General features: G+C 42.8%; 1 protein-coding gene across 2 annotated transcripts in view; it reads left to right on the top strand.

Moving 5' to 3' along the window:
- gas7a (growth arrest-specific 7a) overlaps nt 1-12,514 on the top strand; it is a 54,848-nt gene that overhangs the window by 14,921 nt on the left and 27,413 nt on the right. For both annotated transcript variants that reach the window (XM_004556366.3, XM_076883435.1), the window contains exons 3-5: nt 599-676; nt 4,918-5,003; nt 7,699-7,761. In XM_004556366.3, the coding sequence (XP_004556423.2) occupies nt 599-676; nt 4,918-5,003; nt 7,699-7,761 (227 nt within the window). The remainder of the gene's footprint in view (nt 1-598; nt 677-4,917; nt 5,004-7,698; nt 7,762-12,514) is intronic.

Here is a 12,514-nt window from a genome sequence, read left to right as displayed (position 1 = left end):
TGTAACAGAGCACCTCACTCTCAGACTGCAGGCTTGTGGTTCATGGAGTTTCTAAAAGTGGCAGGCAGACACCCTGTCTACTTTTATTATGAGGCTACAAACTTCCTTTTTTGGTAAAGCTGATAGTTAGGATTGGATCATGTGACCCTGAACTATCCTCAGTCATGCTACAGGACTTCTTTTCACTTTCTACTCTCTCCCACCGTTTGTGTTGTCCTTGGCTTTCTGTGCTGCTCTTTTCTCTCTTCCCTTCTTCTTCCAGCTGGTCTCAGTAGATGGCTTCCCCTCTCTGAGCCTGTTGGAGGTCTCCTCCTGTTAAAAAGGAGTTTTTCCTTCCCACTGTCTCACAAGGCATCTTCTGACTGTCTAGATTTTGAAACCAACAAATTAAGGCATCGTTGACCTTCTGTGCTCTATTGTGCTTCATATTTATACACCTGAAGTCTCTATAAAGCTGTTTCCGTCCTTAATCTTGAACAACTGCGAAGCAGTGACTGAGAAGCTGCCCTGCACATTCACGTTAAAGCAAGTTCTGTTTTTGTCTTTGTTTTGACTTCTTTCCATGCTGTCCTCCTTCCTGTTGTTTATATCGTTCCAGAAACAACATGGCGACGTCCGTCCTCGTCAGCTGAAGCCCCGCAGAGACCGCTGGCACGACAGAACTCCTCACCATATGGTAAAACTTGGCCTTCATCATCCTAGTCATCCATTTTTAGAAAGCATTGCAAAAGGCACAATCACACGGAAAACAAAATAAGAGCACCTAGAGCAGAAAATAGGCGCTGAAGGAATGAGAAAGGAGGTTTGTGTGGTTAGGATTGACCAAGAGAGACAAAAACAAGCTGATGAGTGTCATCTCGGTGCATAAACTCCTTCCATCACTGGGGTTATTTGCATTTGGAGCTACAGGTTATAACTTAATTTTTCAACATTTATCCAGTCAGACATATTAAGCCTTTTGGCAATCATTCATCATCAGTGCTAATCTGCTTATTATGCTAAGACCATGTTCCTTCAGCTAAATGTGACACAATGCTAATCATTTTTCCAGAGACTCTGTAATGTTTTTCCAAAAGGCTCTTAAGGAACCTTTGACAAATCTCTCGTAATACATTTCTCTGCTACATTATCATGAAGCTCATCCAACACTACGAGAGGAAATCCTGCACTTTCTTAATGAGTGGCTTATTATGTTCCATCGCTGCCAGCATCCTCGCTAACGACATCTTTGCACATAGCAGATGGTTTGCTTCTTTGTGCTGGCATGTGGCCCAAACACACTTAGAGGAAGAACAACCGGGGAGGCAGTCAGCTGCAGGGGAGTTTGTCAGCGTTTAACCAGGCAAGCGCGATCCCTCCTCGGAGAAAAAGACGTTTAGCGAAGGCCCAGTTCAGATCTGAGCCGCACAAATGTTGACTTTGACCTCTGGACAGGAAACCGGGGATCTGAGCAGCTGGTCCGAGCAGGCAGGGAGAAATAACGGCACGGCATCCAACGGGAAGAAGATAAGACGGAGTTGCCTAACACGCGTTTAAGGACAACAGATACATAAACATGCACCTTCTGAGTCTGTCTCCTTAGTTAATAAAGAGACTGTGCTGATCAGCTAGAATCAGAGATGTTTCCTGGTAAGCAGGTGTGCAGATGCTTTTTCTCCCACAGCTGCACGAGGCAGTCACTGAAAACCATCACTGCTTTTCCACCAGAGAAGCTCTGCTCCTACAGGCGGGGTGCACCCAGAGAAACTACAGTGACTCCAGTTTACCTCTGAGCCAGACTTTGTATTGAAAAAACTGTATTTTTTAGTATAAGTTGCACACCTGTGGATATTTTGAAGACATACAGTACGGGCTTACCTCTTTTTCACTGATGCAGTGCCGGTGCTGAGACAGGTCTGCCTTCATGTCGGCTGGAAAATGTCATGCGATGTGGTCCCAGATATATTCTGTTTAGTGTCAGTTTTCACAGTTCCGTGTTTGTTATTTGTCTTTTCTTTCTTTACAGGTTTGTTTTCTTATGTGTTGTTTTTGGTTTTACTTCAGATTTTATTCTTTTTGCTCCCACTTGGGTCTGCTCTGTAACCAACCTTCTGTTGTTGGATGTATACATGTTCTCGTTTTTGCCTTTGTCCTTGTCACTTTGTCAAGTTACACTCTGTGTGTTCACTCTCCAAGTGTTCCCTGGGCTTTTCCTGCTTTTATTTTGAGTCCTTGCTTTATTGAGTTTCTAGGTTTGTTGTAACAGCTAACACAGATTGTGTTTTCTTTTGTTTGCTTTTTATTTACGTCTCTGTCCTCTAATCATCGTGGGAAGCAATTTCATGCTGCAAAGAATTTGGAAATTGCTGATTTTCTTGCAGCAGTCCTTTCCGTAGCTGCTGATGTTCCTGCTTCCAACTTTGGTGGCAGGAATTTTCTGTGACTTCTTATGAAAGTGCTACATGGAAACAGAAATTGGTACTGGGGCCGTATCTGTGAAAAAATATGTCTGATAACTCGTTCTTGCTTCAGGTCCTGATGTTTTATGGTTCTCAGTTGGAACCCTTTCATGTTCTGAACTCCTTATTTTGCTTTAGATCAAATGAGAAAACAATCTAAGAGCCCATGTTTGTGGACGGTCATCTCTGCAAGGTAGTTGGCCGATGTGTGGTTACCTAAATGTAGCATATCATATTAAACCATACTGGACTATTAGCTACATTAGGCAGTCATGCTGCATTATGCTTATTGCATTTTAACATTACTCATAAATATTCCTGCTCACATATTCTGTTTCTCTTCACTGTGACTTTAAAAAATCTGATTTTTGTACCAGGCGTGTTGTCATAAACACTCCTTATCATTTCTTAAAGACCTCGTAGTACCATATCACCCCATTAGAGCACTTCGCTCTCACACTGCAGGTTTACTTGTTGTTCCTAGAGTGTTTAAAAGTAGAATAGGAGGCAGAGTCTTCAGTCCCTCTTCTGTGGAACAAGCTCCCAGCTTGGACTTTGGAGACAGACACCCTTTCTGCTTTTAAGATTAGGCTTAAAACTTTACTTTTTTTTATAAAGCATATAATTAGGGCTGGATCAGGGGACTCTGAATCCTCCCTTAGATACACTCCAATAGGTCTAGGCTGCTGGGGATTCCCATGATGCATTGAGTGTTTTTCATTTGCCTTTTTTTCTCACCTCTCTGCATTTAATTATTGCTTATTTTTAATCTCTGGCTCTCTTCATGCTGTTCTTGTGAGGTCAGTCAGTGAGAAATAGTCAACACAAACTAATTTTCTCGACATTGAAAGTCAAGAAAATTAGTTTATTAACTAGTCGATCTGTTGTATTTTCAGAAAGAGCCAGGCTAGCTGTTCCACATTTCCTGTCTCTGTTTAAATCCTCAAGAGTCCCATTTTCACCCTGAAGCTGTCTTCTTAACAGAAGGCCTCACAGGGTCCTTTCTGCTCTCTTTTGTGTCCAAACCACATGGATCAGAAACCTGCCAATACTCAGTTTTATGGTCACTGACAAAGGTCACCGAGGGTTGTGGATTCTTTAGAGCCCTTCTGAGTAAAGTGACGTTCATCCCTATTTCTGGAGAGGCCTCAGTGTCCTGGAGGGGCCCTGATCCGATCAGCGTCCCCGGCTGTGACGCGTGGCCTCGGGGGTCACGCTCTGCCGGGATCACGTGTTTACCTTGAGCTGGAGATGGGCTGGTTTGATATACAACGAGCCGACAGCTCATGAATCACAAAGAAATGAGGAACCATCATGGGCCTGTAGGATGAAACCAGGGACATGCTACAGAGCTGTGAACCCCGAGGGCCCAGATTATGAATATCTCAATATGCTTTTCTGTGTGAGTTTGAGGACAGAACCACACTGTACCAATGTGAAATTAGAACACTGTAGTAGTAAAAAATACTCAGTGTCCTCCAAAGGGTCTAACAGCTAAACACTGATTGCTGAATTATTCAATGAATTACTGAATCAGCAGCTAGTTAACATTATATTTTGGGTTGTTTCTAGAGTTCATGTCTTATTTTAGTTGGACGTAGCCTGTAAAGAAAATGTTTCAAGGATGTGTGCCTTTATTATAGACGTTTACTTTTTAATTTAAAAACTTAGCTGTAGTTTTTCTAGTGTCACTACTTATAAAAGGTATTTGTGGCTAAACATCAGTTAGCCAGTTTTTACTATTTCTCTCATGTATAAACCAACAAGGGTAAAATTAGTAGATAAACATTGTAAAAATGTAGATTCATATTTTATGAATTCTACACTTCTACAGATTTAGCGGCTGAACGGTAGAAGCCCCGCCCATTTACATTATGACGCTTTTCCCGTCACCATGACTGGATGATCCGTTCACTGCCTTTGTGTTTAATTTGAGATATCATCTATGGTTTTATTGTGACTGGCTAAAAATGTTTGGATGGATGGCGACCAAATCCAACTAAATTAAATCAAATGATGCCATAAACAAGATTGCTTTGTTTTACTTATTCCACAAGGGGGCACTATGGCGCAAAGAGAATCCCTAACTGATGCATCTTTCCCAGGTGTTCCCTGTCCTCTGGATCAAAATATAAATCCCTGCAGCTGCAGTTCAATTTGTCTGACACAATAAGGTGATGTTAACACCTTATTGTTAACACACCCGTTAACACAACCGTGCTTGGGACTGGACGGCATCAATGCCGTTAGCTTGTTAACACATTGACGCCGTCCAGCCTCACACATCCGCAGTAACTCGTTAACGGAGATTTGTCGCGTTAACGTCATTTTAACGAGATTAACGCTGACAGTTCTTTCTTGTTCTGAAATTCTGCATGTCAGGATGTAACTCGTTCACTTACCATCTGCTCGTTTTTGTCAACTCAGTGCTGAAAAATACTTTAAACTCTAACGTGAGTAATTATCTGCTTTTCTTCAGCCAACGGATGCCACAGCAGCACAAAGAAAGGTCAGCCTGCAGAGGTCGCTAATGTTTCTCTGAGGAAACCTGCGATGCACAAGCAGGTAAGCCGAAAGAGGCGCGCAATGATGTTGAGTCTGAAGTAACAGCAGATGATGATGATGATTACTTTTATGGTGTGATCACATTTTAATCAAAGCAAGTCTCCTCTCCACTTTCCACTTTCTCGTCCAATAAAAACACCCATATCTTAGGAGGTGGCTTACATCCGTTTTTTTTGCCAAACCTAACATCAGAGTTACCTACCATCACCATCACAGTCTCACAGGGTCAATGCATTCGTCTTTTAACCAACAAGTATCTCAAATTTGAGCATCTGATACCCCGTCACTGGTGATTGGTTGATAAAACTGGACAATCATTAACCAAAATTAAGTTTGATTTCATACAAATCACCTTTATGTAACGTTTCTAAATTAATAGCAACTCATAAGCTATGAATAGATCAGAAGTGCTAAGACTGCTTTCTATTTACTTAAAGCATCCTCCACTCTGACAGTTTTCTTACTGAGTGCACCACGTGTCTATTTAAGATCACTTACATGTAGATTTTCCTTAGCTGTCAAAAAATAATTTGCTGTTACAGTAACAAAGGTTTTCACCCTCATTAATGCTGATAAATGTAATTATTCCAGTCTCATCTTCTTTTATAGCATAGGACTCCAAAACCAGGAAGAAATTAACCTATAATTCCCTCTCTTTATTACTTTAAACTGAAACATGAGGTGATCACAGTCATTTTGGCAAAGTTTAGGTTTGAAGGTTTCTCAGAAATGACAAACTGCAGCTGTTCTCAGGTTAAAACTGTTTGAAATTGCTTTAGGATAATAACAACACAGTCTGAGAATGTAACCTTGGTATCTGAGCACTTGGAATTCATTTCTCTGAAGATATATTTACTAAGAATAGCTGATAGCTCGCTCATTTGTTGCACATTTGGCAAGAAATGGCTAAAACATCTGTTTAAATAAAAATGGAAAAGCTCACTTTCAGAGTTCAGTATTTAGAAGCTTTTATGCTTTTTCTAGAACCTCCATGCAGTCTTGAATCACTGCCTGTTCCCCAAAGAATTACTGTATGATGCCCTGTTGGCTGTCTTACTCTTTAGCAATGATTGTCAGGATTGGATACTAGATACTTCAGCTCAGTGAGACATCGCCCAGATTTGCTGCTAAAACTCTGAACTGCCAAAAAGTCGCGTGTTTTTGTTTGTGCATCGTGTCTTTTCGCGTCCTCCTTTCTGTAAAAAGCGAGCAGCACTCACAGCACGCTCTTTAGTTTGGTCAGGCTGTTCTGTGGTCACAATCACCCATATCACCACAGCCACAGTTTTCCTGTAAAAGATTCCACTTCAAAGGAAGCTGGCGCTCTCTTTCCACTGAAAGCAGGGCCGCTCCCGCAGCTCCGATGGACCCAGGCCAACTTCGATTACATGCCAACCCACGTGACTAATTACGAGTCAGATGAGGGCATACAGTGTCATGATCACACAGGAGAGTATAGGTGGACGGACAGTTGGGCCATATGGGCGTCTGAGATTTGGACAAATGTTAGAGTTTGTGAAGAAGCAGGCCAGCCAAAAAATAATAACAAATAATCAAAGCTCACACTGGGAGCTCTGGGAGCGCCGGGCCCACGGATCCCGCCAAACCTGGACTGTGGTTGTTGCGGTCAGAGCTGCCAGCCGCCATGTTTTGCACGACCAAGGTGAGAACATGTTTGTCGCGCTCCTCGGTGTCGTTCTCGTTTGATGGTGTTGTTGTTGGACCAGGTGGGTGTTGTACGAAGGTGTGGCGAGGAAGCTGCTCCGTGCGCAGCTTTTACGTTCAATGCCTCGGGTGAAGCGGCATCACGTGAGGAAGACGATAGCGATGTAGCTGCCGGTGTAAACACACTGTTTACACACAGCTGAATCTGAGCACTTGCTTAACCCTGTAATGTGCATGCGTCTCATTCCCAAACACACACACACACAATCAGAGACGCTGCTTCTCATTGGCTGCTTGTTTTCCCTCCTGCTCTCTCCCCCCTCCTCCCAGTTGTAATTTGTCTCTTAAATATCATCATTCAGCCATTTCCATCAAGCCAACCCCCATCACCAACACCTACGCCTTGCTGCTCCCTCCTCCCTCACTATCTGGGTCTCTGGGGAGGGAGGGGGGGCAAGGATCATGTAAATACACCCCCCCCCCCTCCTCATCTGCCTCCTTGTCCTCTCTCTTTTTTCTTCTTTCCTCTGAAATTTCCCTTCTTCCCATCCTCCAGTGCCTCCATCCCTGAACTAGCTCAGTGATGTTTCTTCATCTTTTATCTCTCCTCCTGCATGGACATCATTGGGTGAGATGAAAGGGGAAGGCAGGTGTGGAGGTGAGGTGGTGATTGGGCTACAACCTTAAAACTCATGTGACAGCAGATTAACCGGAGGCAAGACTTTGTCACGCTCCCACAGCCGCCACAATTCCCCTTACTGCCTCCCTCCTCCTCCTCCCTCATGCTACCTTCCCACCGCAGTTACACACACCTCCCTCCCTCCCCCTCCTGCAACGCAACTCCTCTCCGCTCACTCCGCGGCTTGTGAGACCGTTGGCAGCCTTGGTGCGTGGAGGGAAAGAGAAAGGAGAGAGGAGAGAGTGAGGCTTTCCCAGAATAGAGAAGCAGGAGGAGGTGAGAGGGATGATGATGGAAGCCAGCTTTGACACTGAGGAGAGTTTTGACGATCCCTCCTGTCTCGCCCCGCAGCCCCCCGGCTCTGTTTCGCCGGCCAAGAGGCAGATCAAGGAGGTCAAGGAGACCAAGATCACTGTGAGTACTGAGAAACTTAATCCTTCCTCTTCTCCTTCTTTGTGCTTCTATCTGTGCATCCTCTGCTGAAGCTCCTCATGCACCTCAATTAAGTTCAAATCACTTGTTTTTTCTCTTTTACCATCTGTTGACGTTAAACTCAAATCATAATGCATTACATGTCCTTGTGGAGTAATGTGAGGGGGTTCCCTGCAATACTGGATACCTCAATCATCTGAATGAAGAGGCTGTGCGGGAGTCTCGCACTCATATCGGTCTCATTGACTTGAGCGGCCTCAGTCTATAATATTGATTTTATGTCTGTCAAAGATTAATTCACGCTTTGGAGACTCTCTGATGTGTTTTTAATGACTGATAAGTGAGGAGCCTGCAGAATCCTGTTGGTATTTTTATGATATGTCAGATTAAGTGTGTGTTTGTCTCCTCCAGTTGTTATCACCCTCTGCAGGTCACACTCGGAGTAGAAACTGAGGTCTTCACCACGGTGCAGGGATTTTTTTCTATAATGTACACAGTAGCTTTGTGTGAAGATACCCAGACAGTAGTTGCAGTTATGTAATCTCTCAGTCCATAATGCAGGCTGTGGTGAGGGGGTGGTGGGGGGCAGCAGTTAGGCGGTCGTGCGTTGATGGAGAAGCAGACAGAGGTGGGTTTTGTGTCTCGCGAGGGGCTGATTTTGCACTCGGTGGGCTCGCTGACCTGCTGCAGCCACGGGAGCCGTCAGTCTGGCTATTGTGAAAAACACCACCAGACCTGAGAGAGATGCAGCAAGTCCAGTTTCCATGGTGACAAAGGCAATAGCACTGATTAATGGGTGTTGAAATGGAAAACACCGCCACAGGAGAAAGTGGTGGTGGTGGTTTGAGAGGGAGGGGGGAACCATTCAGATATTCACAGAAGACATACTGTTTTGAAGATTATTTCTTCCTCCTCTTTGTTTGCTTTTCCAAAGCCTTTCACAGCTCGCAGATCTATTGTTGTTCTTTGGCTTCATCCAAAGAGTTCTCATGGAGAGATTTCTTTCCTTCTCCACTAAAAAAAAGAGGAATTTCTGGGAAGTCTTGATGCTTGGGAAGAAAAAAAAACAATCATGCATGCTAAATGTCTCTGCAGCAGCTGGAAAAAAAAAATACAGGTGATAACAACTAAATCAGTGACGTCGGCCCTCAGAGGTGTCTTTTTGTTCGTCGTGGTGCACCTCACGTTACACAACCCCTCCACAGTTGTCATGGAGACGCTCACATCCATGACTGTTGGCAAAATGGACCCTCGCGGGGCGCCGAGGCTTCACACACGAGAAGCAGCCGCCTTGCGACCTTGTTTTCACCTTCACCACATCTGACCGATCGGATCAGATTTAATAATTTTTGAGACTTGAGGTTTTTAGTGAAACATTCATGCCCCTGTGGTTTGACTTGTTGCTGGGCTGCACGTGCTCGGTACCACGTCAGCTGGCATCTTTGCAGAGGAGGTTTCAGTGAAGAAACGGCAATCTGGGTCCGAACAAATGGAAAGAAGAGTTAAAACACGGTCCAGATTTTTTGCCATGTTACCGTGAAAAGGATTCACAAGGTTCATCAGAGTTAGCTACCAAGCTGGCTCACTATCAGAAGATGTTAAGTATTTCTGAAAAGTAAAATAAAAAAAACGTATCTGGGCTGCTGGTGAAAAAGTAAATGCCAGAAAAGTTCAGCTAATTAACATATGATCTCTCATAAAGTGGTTAGGTATCATTACGCTCATATTTCATGTGGCATCGTGTGAACATTGATCAAGAGCCAAAATGGATGTGACTTAAGTACTGGTTGCTAGGGAAACGCATCTGTTCTGCATCATTCGTTCTTGGAGGTTACTGGATGAAATCGATTGCTTTGGTCGCTAGCAGTACACAAACGCGCTAACTGCTAGTAAAACTTGTAACAAAATGGAAAATTTCACCTTGAAAGTAAAATAAACCTTCTCCATTTCTGGTTTGTGTTGCTCTTTGCTCAGTATCACTACAGTATGGCCAAGAGCGGGATAGTGTTCATAGACAAGTCTGTGATTTGCATTCAGGCTGTGACTGCAGCATTATGCTAGCAACCAGCCTTTATCAAAAGCAAGCTAGCCAAGCTACAATTAAAAGTTAGTATTAGCTCCTATTTTTTGATGCCTGTGCACGCCACCGCATCATTCTCATGAGCAAAGTGAAGCGACGGAGCCATAATTCAGTTCAGCAACATGTGACATCATCCAATGCATGTGAATGAGAAGCAAGAGCGTTGAAGCCTGAAATTAATCGGTGTCAATGCTGCCTAACATCTGTGTGTGCAAATGGTGTAAATGGCACCATATATTTCAGCTACCTTTAATTTAAAACATGTTTTAGATATTAAACCTGTATATGTGATTAATGGCTTTAAATGTATCTTACAGTTAGTATTTGTATTAACAATGATTAACCTCGTTTTGTCTCCTGTTTTATCAGCTAATAAACTAAGAACATTCCTGGTTGCTCCCAGGCTTGGAAACAATATTAACAGACAATAAAGAAGAAAACTGAGTGGGGGTTATAGTAAGGTGAACCTGTGTACGGCTGTGAAGGTGGAGTCTTGCAGGAAATGTGCTATATGCTGCTCGAAAACGAACATTCGCAAGAGAGCGTTTCAGTTGTTTGTTCATCTGCCAGGTTTACGTCTCTCACGGACCATTTGTTCTTTGACTTGATTTCCCCCCCCCCCTCCCCCGACTCTCGTCAGCAAAATAAATAAACACAAAAATATGTAATGAAATAAGCATTGCCTGTAGCTTGGATACTAAACTCTCATGAGGGTGAATGCTTATGAATGCTGACTGAGGACTAAATGTGCCAGTTCACTCAGCAAATCTACACTCATATATAGCTTGCAGCTTTGTTTTGTACTAAATTCAAACAGTCAAGCCCGATGGCTGGACTTCAAACACCCCCCCAAGACTGGCCTCGGTCTGATTTATCACACGCTGTGGCATAAAGGTAATCTATATTAATATTTTATTCTCAGCCCCAGAGTACCTCACTAAGCAGCCATCAGGGAGAAGTAAGTTAGCCAGACAGGCTTCCCTTAGATGAATGGTCTCATTTTTTGCTGGATGTGAGAGGCAGATAAACAACAGTCATGATAAATGTGGAGCCAGTGTAATGGAAAATCTGGTGCCCATGACAATCAGTATGGTCTCTGAGGCAGAAAATGAACAAAGTGACTGGTCTGCACACAGAGTAAATCACACCGCTGCTCCTTTACATTACAATGTGCTGCTGTGAGTTAATGTTGTTTATTAGCTTGCTACCATGCCCGTGAGTTTCAGTGGCAGTTTGCCATATTAACATGTCCTCTGGATTTTAGCGATTATATAACAAAGAGAAGAAGAGCATTACTCATCTATTTTACGTTCTGTTTTTTGGAAGTTGTTATGATGCTTTGTTTGTGGTGGCAAAGAGAGGAGAGTGAGGAAGCCCACTACATATTAATGCTGGGGTTGGTGAAGTTTTAAGTGCAAAATAATCAAGGTTTTATGTGGAAATATACCTGTATATGGAAATATTCACACTCCTCTGTCACAAATACTGAAAATCTAAAAACATTAACTGTTCTATACTTCTTTCTTGCCTTCTCTGTTGAGCCCTCCAACATAAAGATATTTGCGTCATAAATCTACTGCATGGCTTGTACAGGAGAGCTTGTAATATACACAAGTATGGCACTTTTATTTTACCATTAAAAATCAGGCGTCATCTGCCTCTAAAATAGATAATTATCAGCTTAGCGTAGCTTCATTGTGAATTTTATTTCCTTGTGTATTTTTCCAGCCTCCAAGGCTTTACTGTTTTGGTTTGCTCTTATGGTATTGTATTTGGCCACAGCTACAGTGCAGAAGACAGCGAGAGGCAATCGTTAAAGACAGTATGTATATATATATTTATATATACATATATATATTTTGTTGCTAAAGAGCAACCATTTTCAAGTGAAAGCTAGAAATGGTAGGGGCCAGAAACAAAGCTGCTTTAAAAATGGGTACATATTACACTTTATAATCCCTGGTATAAATAAATATAGACTATATTTATATAGCAATATAGAGCATTTACACTTAAAAAAAAACCTTTTAATCCTTTTTAATGATTCTGTGACTGTATTAAAAAGAAATTTCTTAGCCATCTTAGCAATTTGGTCATGCAAGTAGCCTGGTGTTTGCTAACATTGGCTTGAAATACTTCTTGGTTTTAGGTGTCAAAACTGAGTTTGAGACAAGATGCCTACATAAACTGAATACCCAATAATGTGGTTAATGTTACCTGAACAGCCAACTGAAATGAATGACTGTTTACCGTAACAGTTAGCTGGCTAATCTTAGCTCGCTTCTCTGCTAGCAAGTAAGTTTTTATTTGGTTGGAGACTGTGGCCCTTTCTCAATATGTGTACTTGAGTGTCGCAGACCAAGTATTGTTCCAATTGTCTGTGAAGGTTCTCAGTCATCCAGGTCATCGTAGTCTAAGGAGCTTGGAAAGAAAAGCATCTGGACTTCTTTAAGTTGCTTGAAGACGTTTCACCTCTCATCCGAGAAGCTTCTTCAGTTCGAGGGTCAAATGGTGGAGAGTCCCAGATTTAAACCCAGTGGGAGTTTCCCCCCAAAAGAGGGACAAAAGGACCCCCTGATGATCCTCTACCTAATCACATGAGCCAAGGTGTGAAAACGGGTGTGGGTCACAATCAGCCAGGGTTTCAGGTGAGCT

This window comes from Maylandia zebra, linkage group LG4, assembly GCF_041146795.1.
Source record: "Maylandia zebra isolate NMK-2024a linkage group LG4, Mzebra_GT3a, whole genome shotgun sequence".
NCBI lineage: Eukaryota > Metazoa > Chordata > Actinopteri > Cichliformes > Cichlidae > Maylandia > Maylandia zebra.
The sequence above is the reverse complement of the archived record's forward strand: the minus strand, read 5'-3'. Positions and strand labels throughout refer to the sequence as shown.